The sequence below is a fragment of the Panthera uncia genome (assembly GCF_023721935.1).
Source record: "Panthera uncia isolate 11264 chromosome A3 unlocalized genomic scaffold, Puncia_PCG_1.0 HiC_scaffold_11, whole genome shotgun sequence".
In the NCBI taxonomy this organism is placed as follows: domain Eukaryota; kingdom Metazoa; phylum Chordata; class Mammalia; order Carnivora; family Felidae; genus Panthera; species Panthera uncia.
The window spans coordinates 66,084,670-66,103,404 of NW_026057578.1; the positions used below are offsets into that span (position 1 = coordinate 66,084,670).

Sequence of the window (18,735 nt, forward strand, 5' to 3'; positions counted from 1 at the left end):
TTCTTGATTTGAAAGAGAATCATACCTATTATTGAGGTTGTCACAAAGTTTAAAGCACCTGACTGAGTGCTTAAAAAAATAATTTTTTCCTTTTCCTTTTAAGTGTTATTTTACTTTATTAATTTTCTTTTAATGTTTGTTCATTTTTTGAGAGAGAGAGAGAGAGAGACAGACAGACAGAGGCAGAACACAAGGCAGGGAGGAGCAGAAAGAGAGGAGGACACAAAATCTGAAGCAGGCTCCAGGTTCTGAGCTGTCAGTACAGAGCCTGATGCAGGTCTTGAACTCACAAACCATGAGATTGTGTCCTGAGCTGAAGTCAGATGCTTAACCCAGACACCCCTTTTTTAGTGTTATTTTAAAGAGGAAAAAAAGGTCAAAATGTGGGGGGGCAGGGGGGAGTTTGAAATTATTAAACTCCTTTTGGATAGCCTTGTCTTAGAGTCATTACATGGTATATCTTAAATATCTGAAATACATTCTCCATGATTATGTTTGTTTAAATCCCAATTTGGGTTGGTAACATTGTAATTTATCAAACAATGCAATACTTCTGTGGAGTAAATACTGGTGGCCTGTATGTATCGCAAAATGTGCCATATGAGCAATAGTGAGAAAAGACTAGAGTTAAAGTGAGACCTCTTTAATTTTTAACGGTAGAGTAATGGATATTTATTGTAGAAAATACAGGAAATCTGAAGAATAAAATAAAAACTCCTAGAGATAACCATTATTAACATATTGATGGATTGCCTGACAGTCTGTTATGCCTGAGGGTTTAAGTTTTTAAAATTTTTATTTTTATTTATTTATTTTTTTCATTGTAAAAAAGACAGTTCTGTTAAAGCACAGGGACAGGACTCAAGGGCAGAAAGGGCTGCCAGGGTTCCTGTTTTTTTTTTTTTTTCTTTCTTTCTTTCTTTCAACGAAATTAGGTTTCTATCCTACTTATGGTTTTGTTTTCTCCCTTTTAAGGTCACCTTTATAAAGTCAGTGTACCAATTATGGTGACACAGACTTCTGGAAGAGCAAGTATTCTTCATCCAGTTCAGCAAGTATTTCAGCAGCTGGGACAGCCTTCCATGATACAGACCTGTGTTCCACGATTGAACCCATGTTCTCTCCAAGCAACTACTGAAAAATCTCAGAGACTAGAAAGTGTGCCCCAGCAACCTCCAATTCTTCATTCTGGGCTAGTGCATAGGAAACATTTTGAAAATGCCACCAGTGATATACTTGTACCTTCTGGAAATGAGCGTGAAATCATGTCTGAAGCTCTGTTGAGTCAGCTGGAAAGCTCTCAGTATATCAGTGTTCCAGGTGTTATGTTTCCTCCACAGGTCTCTCAGACAGGTTCTCCTGTGGAGCCAGTGCTCAGTGTTTCAGCCAGCGTGACTCAAAATCTGAATGGTGGGCCCCTCTCCACGGGCCGACCAGGCGCCCAGCACCAGCACATGACTGATACTCAGCTTCATGTTCTTAAAAACAGGATGTTTGGATGTGATTCTTTAAAGCAGCCAAGAAATACAGAGGAGCCCAGCAGCCTACCTGTCTCAGAAAAGGTAGTTCTATATTCAGTGTAATGGTATTAGGCGATAGACAGTGGTTGGTGATTTGACATCCTGAGTATTTTTAAGCTGTAAGGTACTCATAGTACATGTGTCTTGTTTTTTCCTCTAGAAGGTTGTTTATTATTCTTTTTAATATAGCTATCAGTTCTTGAAAGTATTCATGCCCAGCATTTCACACTTTGAATGTCAGTTAATGAACTAGAATATTCTTTATTTTTTTAATTTTTTTTTTTTAACGTTTACTTATTTTTGAGAGACAGAGACAGAGTGCAAGCGAGGGAGGGGCAGAGTGAGAGGGAGACACAGAATCCGAAGCAGGCTCCAGGCTCTGAGCTTTCAGCACAGTGCCCGATGCAGGGCTCAAACTCAAAAACTATGAGATCATGACCTGAGCCTAAGTCAGATGCTTAACTGACTGAGCCACCCAGGCGCCCCTAGAATATTCTTTAAAGGAAAGTGTGTTTGTTTTAAAGTAATCCATTTTACCTCTTCCTTACATTGTGAGAATGTTTGTTTGCATATAAATTTAAAAGACCCAGAAATCCATCCTAGTAATTAAATGAATATTTTGAGGTAATTCATTGTCGTACTTAATACATAAAAGAGAGCCAAAGTATTTTTTTCAAGTGCTCTACAAAATTTTCTGCAACTCCCATATGAAAATTTTCCCTTATCTTGCTAATATTTTATTTCTCTCTGCTTGCTGAAATACCAGTTAATATCTTTGGAAATTCAGACTACTAAAAAATAGCTTCTAATTAACTTTGCATGTGAAAAATAGGTTTGAATTATTAATTTCCAAGGAATTCATAGTGAAGGAAGACCAATTCATGGAGAATTTTGGATGGCAAAATTAAAAAAAAATCTTGCGGGGCACCTGGGTGGCTCAGTTGGTTGACCGTTCGACTTTGGCTCAGGTCATGAAGTCACAGATCATGGGTTCGAGCCCCATGTCGGGCTCTGTGCTGACAGCTCAGAGCCTGGAGCCTGCTTTGTATTCTGTATCTCCCTCTCTCTTTGTTCCTCCCCCACTCATGCTCTGTCTCTCTGTCTCTCTCTCTCAAAAATAAATCTTAAAAATTAAAAATCTTGCTTATTTTTACAAATGTAAAATAGGTAATAAAACTGACTCTATTTATACAGTTTAGTGACCTATGACAACTAATTAAATGTTTGTGTCTCTAGCTAATAGTTCAGTGGTCCTCTAGAACTGCTGTACAGAGATCTGTAGCAATGCATAGTTAAGTGCCACTTTAACATTTTCCTAGGGGCGCCTGGGTGGCTCAGTTGGTTAAGCGGCCGACTTCGGCTCAGGTCATGATTTCGTGGTCCATGAGTTCGAGCCCCGCGTCGGGCTCTGTGCTGACAGCTCAGAGCCTGGAGCCTGTTTCAGATTCTGTGTCTCCCTCTCTCTGACCCTCCCCCGTTCATGCTCTGTCTCTCTCTGTCTCAAAAATAAATAAACGTTAAAAAAAAAATAAAAAATAAAACATTTTCCTAGGTAGAAAGGAAGGATAAAGGGTGCAATGAAGGGCAGTGGATGAAGACCGGGACTATCAGAAACTGACCTGTTTGAGAATGTTTCAGATGTTTGATGAAGCCTGTTCAAAAGCTGTTAGCAAGTCTCTTTTAGCAAGTTGAGTTTGGGTTTAGAGTATAAAGATTAAAATGTTGTTTTGAGTATTTTTTTCATTCTATTTCCACATTATTTATAAAATTTAAGAAGTGTAGGCTAAGCTCATAATTATGAAACATTTGTTTTTGAGGAAAAAAAATAACTGCATTGAAAATAAGTGTTTGTTTTTATCACTTAAAACTTTTGGAGGCACTCTTTGCCTGAACTCTGTATGAACTTTGCAGATATTTGGTGTGATGATTCAAGGACTTACTCTACTGTTACGTATTAGATGTCACCTTGTACTTGTGATATGGGGAAATAGATTAGTTAAGGGAAATTATCAAGAATTGTTTAGGGGATAGTGGTCGAGAGCTTAAGTTGGAAGCCACAATAGGTTCAAATTCCAGAGTCACCATTTACAAACAAGCTATGTAATGTAAGTCTCTGAAATTGTTACAGTCCGTAAAGTAGGCAGGAAACTAGCCTCATAATTTTTAGAACTATCAGAGATGATTTGTATAGTTTTTAATAGCTCCTGGCACCACAGTAAGCTTTAGATTAGTGCTGTTGTGCTTTATGGGCATGTGATAAATTGGGTAACTTTCCATATTAACTCTTTGGTTAGTTTTAAAATAGAGCTATATTAAAACACAAAAATCCAGATAGTCAAAAGTATTTATTTTATAAGGTGTTTTTTTATTAATACTTTGTAAGGGACCTTTAAACATAGTTATTAGTAATCTGGTAAAGTTTATGCTGATAAAATTTTCAGAATTATACATAGATTTTCTTTTTTTAAGTAGCTTTTCAGAAATTCTTATTGCTTAAAGCAAGTTACACGTGTACAGTTAAGTACACATATTTACTTGTCCTGTGTAGACTACCAAAGATGTAAAGTTTCCATGTAGGTTTATAGGTTTAACATTCTTACTGTTGTATAAAATATATTCCTCACAATTTTCGATGTGCTCCTATTTTAAAGTGTGTATTACTATGTTAGGTTATTCTTCAGTGTGGGAATTTTGTTTTATAATCTCAGAATGCTATAGAGAACTAGAAAATGAGGTCTTTTTGGGAACTTCAAAAAGTAGGAGCAGAAGGAGAGAAATGGTAGGATAATGTATCTTCTTTAATTCTTTTTTATGTCTTACCTGCCTTAGCATCATGCTCATGGTACCACTTCCAAATATCGTTACTTCTGCTGCCTTATCTTTTACTTATTTACCTGTCTGACTGCATCCTCTTACCTTCCTGGTGAGATCCTCTTTATGTCTTCCTCCTGTTTCCTAAGGTTCTGTCCTCAGACCATTTCTCCTCTTACCTACTTCATGTTTTTCTTGGGCAATCTCATGGATTATTATGGTTTTAACTACCACCTATTTGTTGATGACTATGATTCTAACCCTGTTACTCCCTTGAGCTTCATTCTCATGTCTCTTTGCCTTCTAGACAGTGCTACTGGAATGTTTTTCATTGTCCCTCATCAGAGACACTGCATGGTACCACTGCCCAGCTGGTCTCCCACGCTAAGGATTACAATGACCTTTGCGCTCTTTGTTTCCCCCTATTCTCTTTATATCATGTGCTTTTTAAAAATTTTCTTTTGGGGCGCCTGGGTGGCGCAGTCGGTTAAGCGTCCGACTTCAGCCAGGTCACGATCTCGCGGTCCGTGAGTTCGAGCCCCGCGTCAGGCTCTGGGCTGATGGCTCGGAGCCTGGAGCCTGTTTCAGATTCTGTGTCTCCCTCTCTCTGCCCCTCCCCCGTTCATGCTCTGTCTCTCTCTGTCCCAAAAATAAATAAAAAACGTTGAAAAAAAAATTTTTCAAAAAAAAATTTTTTTCTTTTAAATTGCTGCAAAATATATACAACATACAGTTTACCATTTTAACCATTTTTAGGTACACAGTTTAGTGGCATTAAGTACATTCATTGTTGAGCAACCATCACTACTGTCCATCTCTAGAACTTTTTCATTGACTGACACCAAATCTCTGTACCCATTATACAGTAGCTTCCCATTAACCCCTCCATTTACCCCCTGATAACGTCCATTCTACTATCGGTCTTTATGAGTTTGACACCTCATAACTGGAATCATAAAATATTTATCCTTTTGTGATTGGCTTATTTTACTTAGCAGAAGATTTTCAAGGTTTATCCATGTCATAGCATGTGTCAAAATTTCATTCCTTTTTAAGACTGAATCGTGTCATTTTGATAACTTACTTATTTATAACTTTAATACTAAATATTTCTGGAATCTTTTCCCTCTTCTCCATCTCTTGCTGTTGTCCTAATTGTCTCTCATTGGAGCTAATGTAATAGTCTCCTAACTAAATTTTTAGTCTATAGTCTTTGCTTTTTTTTCACTCTAGTTTTCCCAGTCGATCCATTTTAGAGGTTAAAGGCCTAGGCTTCTGGGGTCCAAATTGTTGATCCCTTCTGTTTCCCTTAATAACTATGTGACTTGGCAAGCTATTGTTTCCTCACTTATAATAAAGGTAGTGGTGTCTACCATGGAGTCACTGTGGGAGGATTGCAGAAGATGATCAGGGGGAAGTGTTCAGCAGCACACTACCTAGCACATGGTTGTGTTCAGAGCATGTTAGCTATTATCTTATAGCTTCTTATGGCTGCCAGAGCTTTACCCAGAATGCAGCCTGCTATACATGTCACTGATGGCTTATCACCTACAAGGTAAAGTTCAAGCTCCTTAATGTGGTATGCAGGGACTTCCATGTTCTCTCTCTGCCAGAGTTTCTTAGTTACTTTTCCTTCATTTCATGCCTACTACTTTGGTAGGAACACCAAACTGTAATTCTCTGCTAACCTTGTAGCCTACCTCTCTCTTGCTTTTGTTATCCCCTCTGCCGAGTGCCCGAATCCCCCTCTTTCCCCATCCTTTTCTCTGGTTAATTACTGCTTATCCACTTAATACTTCAGAAATTTTACTTCAGTGCCTCTAGACCTACTCCCTCCCCCTTCATTTTTGGATTGGTTATATCTCTTCTGTGTTCTCACTGCACCTTAAGCATGTGTGTGTCATAATGTAGTTAAAAGATACTTTAAAGTGTCCTGTTTGTACTGAGAGGTACATTTCATTAATCTCTGTATACATAACACCTAAGAATATATACACATTCATGTATACTAGAATATAAGCTTTTATTTTTTTTGTTTTATTTATTTATTTTTAAAGATAAAAATGCACATATGTTTATTTTTTGCAACTTTAGCCTTTCACATTTTGATGCCTTGTAGAGTGTGTATTCTTCAGTTTGTTTTCTTTCTTCTTTCTTTCTTTCTTTCTTTCTTTCTTTCTTTCTTTCTTTCTAATTTATTGTCAAGTTAGCTAACATACAGTGTATATACAGTGTGCTCTTTGGGAATAGATTCCCGTGATTCATCACTTACGTACAACACCCAGTGCTCATCCCAACAAGTACCCTCCTCAATGCCCATCACCCATTTTCCCTGCCCCCCTGTCCCTCACCCCTATCAACCCTCAGTTCTCTGTATTTAAGAGTCTTTTATTGTTTGCCTCCCTGTTTGTAACTATTTTTCTCCCTCCCTTCCCTCATGGTCCTCTGTTAAGTTTCTCAAATTCCACATATGAGTGAAAACATAAGATATCTGTCTTTCTCTGAATGACTTGTTTCACTTAGCATAATACCCTCCAGTTCCATCCATTTTATTTATTTTTTAAAATAAGCTCTGTGCCCAGTGTGAGGCTTGAACTCACGATTCTGAGATGAAGAGTTGCATGCTCTACCAGCTGAGCCAGCCAGGTACCCCTAGAATTAAGCTTTTGAAGAAAAAGATCTATGATTACTTGATTTGGCTTAGTAGTTTTCAACCCTGGCTAAATATTAGAATCACTAGAGCATTAAAAAAATAATGTTCAGGCCTACCTCAAGGGATTTGGATATAATTTGTCCTGGAATGGAGTCCGCTCATTAGTGTTTAAGAGCTTTCTGAGGTGTTTGTAATAATGTAGTTAAGATTAAGAACCACTGATTTAGCTCACAGTCAACGTATGAATGAAAAATGGATGGAGTGAGGGAGTTAAAAGAATATATAGCTTTAAGAGCTTTATTTTTTCTTTCAAATCCATTCTGATACTCTGAAAGGTAAAAAGTCATCGTTATTTGAATTCAGAATTCAGTTAACTGAGCAAATATTTTTTGAGTCACTAGGTGTCACTCCTAAATTAATATCTCTAAATCAAAGATTTTTCAACAAGATATGTGATATTTTTCTTTATAGAAAAACCAATTTAACAAAATAATTTTTTGTATTTGTCAAAATATGTTAAGGTATATTTCATGCCAAGTAAGAGTGGAGTGGCATGGGCTGTCACTGTACATGGTCAGGTAATACATAATCATTATTGCCATCACATTATGGTAAATACCTGGATTAAATTTCTGTTAAGAATTAAAGAGGAAGTGCCCTGCCATTATGATTATAGGCAATTCAATTTCACAGAGTTTAGTTTGAAAATGTGAAAAGAAAGTGTGTTGGATCTTAGGTTTCTCTTGTTCTATATTTATCATCTCAATAGGTATGAAGTTCTATCAGTCCTTACTAGCCATTGGAAAAATACTGTTCTTTAGAAGAAAACTTAAAAGGAAAGTGTTGGAAGCAGGTTTGGGCAAACAGAACTTTATCTTGAAATATCACATGCATTTGTTTATTGTGTACTACCCAGGCACAGAAGCCATATACAATTGAAGAGACCTTGGTGAAACTGAGAATCTTAGAAATTATTGAGCTGGTTTGTTTTATAGAGAGAAAGAAAATGGAAGCTGTGCCTCTGTCAGATGACATCATGTGAACTAGAATGGTTGACACTTCTTCTCATTCAGCTGGAATTCATAGAAGAATCAGCAGTAATTTGCCTTTAACATTAAACAGGATAAAAATATGAATGCTTCTCAGGGCAGCTAGCATTTGATTTTAATCATCATTTGCACATTGGCACCATCAAAAGAGTTGCTATCTTATGAAACATTATTATTATAGTATTTTTCTTAGCACAATTTGGTACTGTCTAAACTGATGGAGCTTCTGAGGTGGTTGGCAACAAATGGTTTTGCTGCTTCAGTAAAGAGAGCACTGCTATCTATTTCAGCACATGGCATACATTAATGCTAAGACACAGCCAATAATTCTAAGAGAAGTCTCATAGGCTGCCATGAAACTCAAATACATTAGAGCGAAAGTATTGAATTACTGCCTTTTGCAAGACATTTGTCAAAAAATGTGGGCAAAATGTTAAATTCTTCTTCACACAGAATTTTTCTGGCTTTTCAAAGGACAATGCTTGAAGTTGTTAAGTGATCCCAGGAGAGACATTGATTATTTTTGAGAGAGAATGAAAACCCCCTCGTAACAGTTTGACAGGGAGAAGTCCATTGATGATCTGTGTGGATGTTTGGCCATATGAAAGGCTTACATCTTTCTGTTCATGATCCTGCAGTATCAGTTTTGGATGTTGCTACGAAACTGCTGGCTGTTTTGGTCAAATCACCACCTTAGGAGATTAGAGTCAGATAAGCACACGAACGTTGCTTGGTGGAAGTGCTTCTGTGAAGAAGTTGAGAATGACAAAACCCTTTTGCAGTTACTGATATTTGGATTTGTAATCTTACTCATCTCCCAAAGTAAAGAGGACCTTACTGACTTAAGTTTCATGATGCTACATTAATTCAATCAGAAGAGTCCTGGAATCTTTAATATTTCTCAATAAGCCTTAATATTCATGAAAAGTACTCTGGGAGCTCTGATTGCAACAGAAAGATGTTGTGGTTTGAGGTTCCCAGTACTTGTCACTATTAAAACAAAAGGGCCAGTTCCACTATGTGGTTTGGGCCTAGGCCTAATCATAATTTACTTAAAAAAATCAGATTTTTTGAGGTGGAATTAACGTACAATAAAATTCACATGTTTTAGGTACACAGTTTATAGTGTACGCTATGAATTTTGAACAAACCTGGGAAGTTACATAACCAGTACCAAGCTGAGATACAGAACATTTCCATCACCCTAAGGAGGTTCCTCATGTCCGTTTGTAGTCCGTATCCTCCCTACTTCCAGTCCCTCTCAGCCACTCACTGATCTGCTTTTTTTGGTATAGGCTTGCGTTTTCCAGAATGTCAAGCAAATGGAATCCTACAACATATAACTTCAGTATAATACATTTGTGATTCATCCATGTTGTTTATATATCAGTTGTACCACAGTTTGTTTAGGCCTTCACCATTTGGACATGTGGATTCTTTCCAGTTTTGGGCTTTTGTGAATAAAGCTTGTAAAAACATTCATGTGCAGGGTTTTTTTTTTTTTTTTTTCTTGGTGTGGATGTAGATTTTCTTTTCTTTTGTGTAAATACCTAGGAATGGGATTTCTAGGTAATATGATACATATATGCTTGTAAGAAACTGCCACACTCGTTTTCAAAGCCATTATATTTTCACTAGCAATGTATGGTAGAATTTTGCATTTCTCCTAGCAATTTATAAGATTTGTAGTTATTTCACATCTTTGCTATTCTATCCTGTTTTCTGGAGAGGAAAAGTTTGTGATTTTGATGAAGTATGCTTATTTTTTCCTTTTAATTTCTGCTTATGTATCTTACCTAACCAAAGATTGCAAGGATCTCACATGTTTAAAAAATTTTATAGGTTTTACATTTAGGACTGTGATCCATGTTGGGTTAATTTTTGTATATAGTACAAGGTTAGGTTCTTTTGTCTTTCGCATATGAATGTTGTTTTAGCATCACTGTCTGAAGCTCACTGAATGTCTAAAGCATTTCACCTTTAATGAGAAGCAGTAACCATATGTGTTGGTTTATTTCTGGACTTGGTTTCATGAATTCATGTGTCTTTTTCACTCATACCACACTGTCTTAACTATCATAGCTTTATAGTGTGTCTGGATGTCAGTACAAGTCTCTCTGTTCTTTTTCAAAGTTGTCTGGTTATTCTAATTCTTTTACATATAAATGTGTGAATGAGCTTGTCAATTAAAAAAACTGCTAGGACTTTGATTTGTGTTGGATCAAGGGAGGAATTGACATCACCACAACGAGTCTTCCAGTTCATAGATACGACACATTTTCTATTTATTTAGGTCTTGACTTTTGGCATTAATGTCTTGTAATTCTCAACATGCGTGTATCATATATATTATTTTTTATTTAAGTATTTTATGGTTTTAAGTGCAATTATAAATAGTACTAAAAGACACTATCAAGGACAACTTTATTCATATTTTATGCTTTATTTGCATTGCTTTTAAAAATATGTTTTTAAAGGTAGTGTTATTGACAAACTGAAAATTCCATGGTTTTTTACGTATATTGCCAGAGGTTGTGCCAGTTTTCCTGCTACCAGCACTCTATACCACTCTGTTTTGTATTTTATTTTATTTATTTTGAAGTTTATGTAATTGATTTTGAGAGAGAGCATGTGTGCAAGTGCACAGGGGAGGGGGAGAGAGAGAGAGAGAGAGATACTCCCAAGTAGGCTGCATGCTGTCAGCAGGGCTCGATGTCACAAACCATGAGATCATGACCTGAGCTGAAATCAAGAGTCAGATGCTTAACTGACTGAGCCACCCAGGTGCCCTGTGTATCTCATTGTTTTATTACCTACTTGACAGTTCATTATCACCATTGATTTTTTTTTCCTCGTAAAAATTTACCATTTTAACCATTTTTACCTGTGTACTTGAGTGGCAGTAAGTGCATTCACTTTGCTGTGCAACTATCATCACCATCCATCTTCAGAACATATTTGCTTTCCCAAATTGAAACTCTATGCCTATTGAATAATAACTCCCCATTCTTCTCTCACCCCATCCCTGGCAGCCACCATTCTATTTTCAATCTCTGAATTTGACTACTTTGGATACCTCATAAGAGTAGAACCAGACAGTATTTGTCCTTTTGTTTCCCTTGTCACTTAGTATAATGTCTTCAGTGTTTATCCATGTTGAATCGTGTCAGAATTTCCTTCCTTTTTATGGTTTAATACTCTGTTATATATCTATATCTATCTATCTATCTATCTATCTATCTATATTTTTTGTTTATCCATTCATCTATCCATGGACACTTGGGTTGCTTATACCCATTGGCAGTTTTGACTAATGTTAATGTAAACTTGGGTGTACAAATATTTTGAGTCTCTGCTTTCAATTATTTGGGGCATATAGCCAAGTGTGGGATTGATGGATCCATATGGCAATTCTATTAAAAAAAAATTTAAGGAACTGCCATACTATTTTCCATAGCAGCTGTATCATTTTACATTCCTACCAGCAGTGCACAATGGGTTCATTTCTCCACATCCTCACCAGCGCTATTTTTTCACCAGCATTTTTTTTTCCTTTGATTATTGCCATCCTAATGGGTGTGAGGTGATATCTTATTGTGGTTTTGATTTGCATTCCTCTAATTATTAGTAATATTGGATATCTTTTAATGTGCTTTTTGGCCATTTGTATATTTTCTTTGGAGAAAGTTCTATTCAAGTCCTATGTGCATTTTTAAGTCAAGTTGTTTGTTGTTGTTGTAGGGTTTATTTATATATTCTGTATATTAACTCTTTATATATGTGGTTTGCCAACATTTTCTTCCATTTTGTGGGTTGCCTTTTTACTCTGTTGATAATGTTCTTTGATGCACAAAGGTAAATATTGTTGAAGTCTATTTTATGTATTTCCCCCTGCCCCACCCCTTTTTTGCCTGTGCTTTTGGTATCATATCTAAGAAATATCATTCCCAGGTCCAATGTCATGAAGATTTTCCTCTATGATTTTTTTGAAGAGTTTGATAGTTTTAGTTCTTATGTTTAAGTCTTTAATCCATTTTGGGTTAATTTTTGTATGTAGTGTAAGGTAAGGGTCCAACTTCCATTTCTTTGCATGTGTTCCCAGCACCATTTGTTGAAAAGATGCCTTTTCCTCTTGAATGGGCTTGTCACTGTTGTCAAAAATTATTTGACCATATATGTGAGAATTTGTTTCTGGGCTCTTTATGCTATTCCATTAGTTTGTTTATGCCAACACCACCCTATTTTGACTACTATAGTTTTGGAGTAAGTTTTAAAATCAGGATGTGTTAGACCTCCAACTTATATCTTCTCTTTCAGGGTCTCTGGAGATTCCATAGGAATTTTAATATGGATATTCTATTTCTACAAAAGATGTTATCTGGATTTTGTTAGGGTTTGCAATGAATAGATGGCTTTGGGTGGTATTAGCAATATTAACTCTTTTAAATACATGAACACAGAATATCTTCCCATTTATTTCTGGCTTCTTTAATTTCTTCCGGGAATGTTTGTAGTTTTCAGTGACCAAGTCTTTTGACTCCTTGGTTATGTTTACTCCTAAGTATTTTATTCTATTTGATGGTATTGTAAATGGAATTGTTTTCTGCATTTCTTTTTCAGGTTTTTAATTGTTAGCGTATACAAATGCAGCTGATTTTTGTGTGTTGACTTTTGTCTTTTGTGACTTTGCTGAATGCATTCATTAGTACTATTATATTTATGTGTCTGGAATCTTTAGGGTTTTGTACATAAATGAAGTAGTACATAAATGAGATTATCTGCAAACAGATAATATTACTTTTTCCTTTCCAGTTTGGATGCCTGTTATTTATTTATTTTTCTTGCCTAATTGCCCTAGCTAGGACTTATAGTACATTGTTGAATGGAAGTGGCAAGCATGGGCATCCTTGCTTTGATCCTGATCTTAAAGGAAAAGCTTTTAGTTTTTCACCATGGAGTATGCTGTTAGCTGAGGATTTCTCATAGATGGCATTTATTATGTTAAGGCAATTTCCTTCTATTTCTGGTGGTTTTTTTAAATCATAAAATGGTGTTGAGTTTTGTCAAATGCTTTTTCTGCATCAATTGAGGTGATTGTGTGTCCCCCTCCCCCATCCCCATTATGTGAATATATTCTATTACATTGCTTGATTTTTCATATGTTGAATCATCACTGCATTACAGGAGTAAATCCCACTTGGTCATGGTGTATGATATTTTTAATGTGCTGTTGAATTCTGTTTGTGTTAGTATTTTGTTTAGGATTTTTGAGGATTGGTGTTAATTCTTCTTTAAATGTTTGGTAGAATTCTCCAGTGGCGCCATCTCATTCTGGGAATTTCTTTGTTGAGAGATTTTTGATTACTAATTCTATCTTCTTACAGATCTATTCAGATTTTCTATTCATGATTCATTCTTGGTAAATTGTGTGTTTGTGGGAATTTGTTTCATCTTGGTTATCCAATTTGTTGGTATACAGTTCATAATAGTCTTCCATGAATAGTTTTATAGTATTATCTCATAATTGTTTTTATTTTGGTAAAATCAGTAGTAAAGTTCATTTCTGATTTTAGTTATTTGGGTTTATTTTTTTCTTCAGTGTAACAAAAAGCTTATCAATTTTGTTGATTGTTTTTAAAGAACTAACTCTTAGTTTTGTTGATTTTCCCCATTGTTTTTCTGTTCTTTATTTATCTTTGCCTTAATTATTATTTTTTCCTTCCTTAAAGCAGTTTTGGGCTTTGTTCTTCTTTTTCTAGTTCCTTCCAGTGGAGATTTAGGTTGTTAATTTGAGACTTTTCTTCTTTTTTAGTGTGAACATTCATAGCTATAAATTTTGCTCTTAGCACTGCTTTTGCTGCATCCCATAAATTTTGCTATGTTGCATTTTCATTTTTATTTGTCTTAAGATATTTTATATCTTAAAAGACTGATTTTTTGTTTTGTATTTTTTCAAGTTTTTATTTAAATTCAAGTTAACATACAGTATAATATTAGTTTTATGTGTAGAACTTAAGTAATTTATCACTTACATACAACACCCAGTGCTCATCACTACAAGTGCACTCCTTAATACCCTTCACCATTTAACCCATCCCCTCACCCACCTCTTCTCCAGCAACGCTCGGTGTGTTCTCTGTAGTTAAGAGTGTTTTCTGGTTTGCCTCTCTCCCTGCACCCTCACTATGTTCATAAAGTTTTGCTTAAATTCCGCATATGAGTGAAGTCATATGGTATTTGTCTTTCTTTGACTGACTTACTTCACTTAGCATAATACTGTGTAGCTCCAACCACATGGTTGCAAATGGCAAGATTTCATTCTTTTTTATGGCTGAGTAATAATCCATTGTATGTATATATATCACATCTTTCTTCATTCATCAGTGGATGGACATTGGGCTTTTACCATAATTTGGCTGTTGACAATGCTGCTATATATGCCAGGGTGCTTGTATACCTGCAAATTAGCATTTTTGTATCCTTTAGGTAAATACTTAGTAATGCAATTGCTGGATTGTAGGGTAGGTCCATTTTTAATTTTCTGAGCAATCTCTATATTGTTTTCCAGAGCTTTTGTTTCCTGTGTTGTTAATTTTAGCCATTCTGACTGGTGTGGAGTGATACATCATTGTAGTTTTGATTTGTATTTCCCTCATGATGAGTGATGTTGAGCATTTTTTCATGTGTCTGGTAGCCATCTGGATGTCTTCTTTGGAAAAATGTCTGTATCTTCTGCCCATTTTTTAACTGGATTATTTTTTAGGTGTTGAGTTTTATAAGTTCTTTATAGATTTTAGCTATTAACCCTTTTTCAGATATGTCATTTGCAGATATCCTTTCCTGTTCCAAAGGTTGCCTTTTAGTTTTGTTGATTGTTTCCTTCACTGTGCAGAATCATTTTCTTTTGATGAAGTCCCAATAATTTATTTTTGCTTTTGTTTCCCTTGCCTCAGGAGACATACCTAGTAAGAACTTGCTTTGGCCAATGTGTTCTCTTCTAGATTTTTTAAAAAAATTTTATTTATTTGTTTATTTATTTTTAAATTTACATCCAAATTAGTTAGCATATAGTGCAACAACGATTTCAGGAGTAGATTCCTTAGTGCCCCTTACCCATTTAGCCTATCCCTTGTCTTACAACCCCTCCTGTAACCCTCAGTTTGTTCTTCATATTTATGAGTCTCTTATGTTTTCCCCCCTCCCTGTTTTTATATTATTTTTGTTTCCCTTCCCTTATGTTCATCTGTTTTGTCTCTTGAAGTCCTCGTATGAGTGAAGTCATATGATATTTGTCTTCTCTGACTGACTAATTTCACTTAGCATAATACCCTGCAGTTCCATCCATGTAGTTGCAAATGGCATATCTTCTAGGATTTTGATGGTTTCCTGTCTCACACTTAGGTATTTAACCCATTTTGAATTTATTTTTGTGTATAACGTCAGAAAGTGTTTCAGTTTCATTCTTTTGCATGTTGCTGTCCAGTTTTCCCAACACCATTTGTTTAAGAGACTTTTTTCCATTGTATATTCTTTCCTGCTTTGTTGAATATTAGTTGACCACCACATTAATAAAAGAAAGAATATGAAACCTGTGGTTCTCTCAATAGGTGCAGAACAAGCATTTGACAAAGTACAACATCCATTCATGATAAAAACTGTCAACTAAGTAGGGATAGAGGGAACATACCTCACCATAACAAAGGCCATATGTGAAATAACCCACAGCTAATATCCTTATTGGGGGAAAAATTGAGAGCTTGGTCAGAAGCAAGACTAGGATGTCTACTCTCACCATGGTTATTTAACGTAGTTCTGGAAGTCCTGGCCTTAGCAAGCAGCCAAAAAAAAAGAAATGAATCAAAATTCACAAGGAAGAAGTAAAACTTTAACTATTTGCAGATAACATGATAGTCTGTATAGAAAATGCAAAATGTTCCACCAAAAAATTGAGAACTGATATATGAATTCAGTAAAGTTGTGGATACAAAGTCAACATACAGAAGTCTGTTGCATTTCTATCACCAATAATGAAGCAGCAGATAGAAATGAAGGAATTGATCTCATTTACAATTGCACAAAAGACCATTGGATACCTAGGAATAAACTTAACCAAAAAGGTAAAAGATCTGTACTCTGAAAACTGTAAAACACTTATGCAAGAAACTGAAGATGACACAAAGAAATGGAAAAATATTCCATGCTAATGGATTGGAAGAACAAATACTGTTAAAATGTCTTTACTACCCAAAGCAATCTACACATTTAAAGCTATCCCTATCAAAATATCACCAGCATTTTTCACAGAGCCAGAACAATCTTAAACTTTGTATGAAACCACAAAAGAGCCTGAATAGCCAAAGCAATCTTGAAAAATAAAAGCAAAGATGGAAGCATTACAATTCTAGACTTCAAGCTATATTATAAAACTGTAGTGATTAAGACAGTATGGTACTGTTACAAAAACAGACACACAGATGAATGAAACAATAGAACACCCAGAAATGAACCCACAACTATATGGCCGAGATTGGTTATTTGTTTATTTCTTGTTTTTGAACCATTGACTTTTTGAGTCTGTTGTTTAATTTCCACATCTTGTGTATTTTCCGGTTTTCCTTCTTTCCATTGTGGTCAGAAAAGATACTTTGCATGATTTCAGTCTTTTTAAATATTGAGATTTGTTTTGTGGCCTAACATATGGTCTTTCTTAGAGAATGTTCTGTGTGAAGTTGAGAAAAATGTGTATCCTGCTATTGTTGGGTGGCATGTTGTGTATATGTCTGTTAGGTCCAACTATACTTATGTCTATATTATATGTCCATAATATTCAAGTTCTTTATTTCCTTATTGATATTCTGTCTGGTGGTTCTATTCATTTTTGAAAGTGGGGTATTGAAGTCTCCTACTATTATCTTAGAGCTATCTATTTTTCCCTTATATTCTGTCAGTGCTTGTTAGATACATTTAGGAGCTATGATATTTGGTGCAGATATGTATATAATTGTTACATCTTGGTGAATTGATTATTTTTTTGATTGTATGCTGTTTTTCTTTGTTTTTTTTTTTTTTTTTTCTAATTGTGTTTCACTTAAAGTCTATTTTGTCTGATAATAGCATAACTATCCCAATTCTCTTTTGGTTAATATTTACATAGAGTATCTTTTTCCATTCTTCTCATTTCAACCTATGTGCATCCTTAGATCTAAAGTGAGTCTCATAGACAACATAGTAAGTATCTATTCTGCCAATTTGTGTCTTTTGACTGGGGTGTTTGGTCCATTTACCTTTAAAGTAATTACTGATAGTGAAGGGCTTTTGCCATTTTGCTGCTTGTTTTCTGTGTGTCTTTTAGCTTTTTTGCCCCACATTTTCTCTCTTACTGTCTACCTTTGTATATAGTTGATTTTGGAGTGACAAATTTTGATTCCCTTTTCATATCTTTTTGTGTGTACTCTATAGGTATTTTCTTTGTGGTTACCATGGGGATTATTTATGGCATCTTAAAGTTATTAGAATCTATTTTGAACTGATACCAACTCAACTTTTATCTCATAAAAAAACTCTGTTCCTCTTTAGCTCTGCCCTCCCTCACTTTGTTATTGATATCCCAAATTATATCTTTATGTATTGTGTTCCCCTTAATATAGATTTATAATTATAAATATGTTTTTATCTTTTAAATCTTATATGGGAATAAGAAGTAGAATTATAAATAAAATTATAATACTGGTTTTTATATTTGTCTATGTATTTATCTTTACCAGAAAATTTTATATTTTTGTATGGCTTTGAGTTACTATCTAATTCCCTTTCATTTCAATTTAAAGGATTCCCTTTAGCATTTCTTGTAAGGCAGGTCCAATGGTAACAAACTCCTTCAGCCTTTATCTTAGAATGCCTTAATTTTTCACTGATTTTTGCAGGACAGTTTGGCCAGATATAGAATTCCCAGTTGACAGTCTTTTAGCCCTTTAAATACATATCATCCTACTGCCTTCTGGCCTTCAAAGTTTCTGCTGAGAAATCTGTTTGTTACTTTATTGAGGATCTCTTGTATATGATGAGTTTCTTTTTATTGCTGTTTTAATTAGTACTGTTTTAAAATTTCAATTTCTATTCATTTATTGCTACTATATAGATATACAATTAATTTTTGTAAACTGACTTATATTAGTCTGAATGTTTGTGTCCCTGAAAGGTGGTGGTAATTAGGAAGTGGAGCCCTTATGAATGGGACTAGTTGCCATATAAAAGAGACTCCACAGAATTCTGTAGCCTCTCTACCATGTGCGGACACAGTGAGTAGGCACTGCCTGTGAACCAGGAAGTGGGCTCTCACCAGATACTGAATCTACTGATGCCTTGATCTTGGGCTTTCTAGCCTCTAGAACTGGAAGAAAAAAAAAAATCTCCATTGTTTATAAGCTACCTAGTCTATGGTATTTTGTTATAGCAGCTCAAATGGCTGAAGACAATTTCCTTATCCTTTTAATGTCTTGAGAATCTATGGCAACACTCCTTTAATCCCTAGTATTATTTGTTTCTTTTCTCTCTCTCTCCTTTTTATTCTTTGTCAGTCTGGCTAGAGGGTTATCAATTTTATTGATCTTTTTAAAGAATGAACTTTGTCTGACTTAATTTTTTTCTGTGCTCAATTTCATTTATTTCTCTTTTTATCTTTATTATTTTCTCTTTTGCCAAG

General features: G+C 35.2%; 1 protein-coding gene across 1 annotated transcript in view; it reads left to right on the plus strand.

Moving 5' to 3' along the window:
• GTF2A1L (general transcription factor IIA subunit 1 like) overlaps positions 1-18,735 on the plus strand; it is a 42,538-nt gene that overhangs the window by 14,362 nt on the left and 9,441 nt on the right. The window contains exon 6 of the mRNA XM_049651458.1: positions 976-1,562. Coding sequence (XP_049507415.1) covers positions 976-1,562 — 587 coding nt within the window. The remainder of the gene's footprint in view (positions 1-975; positions 1,563-18,735) is intronic.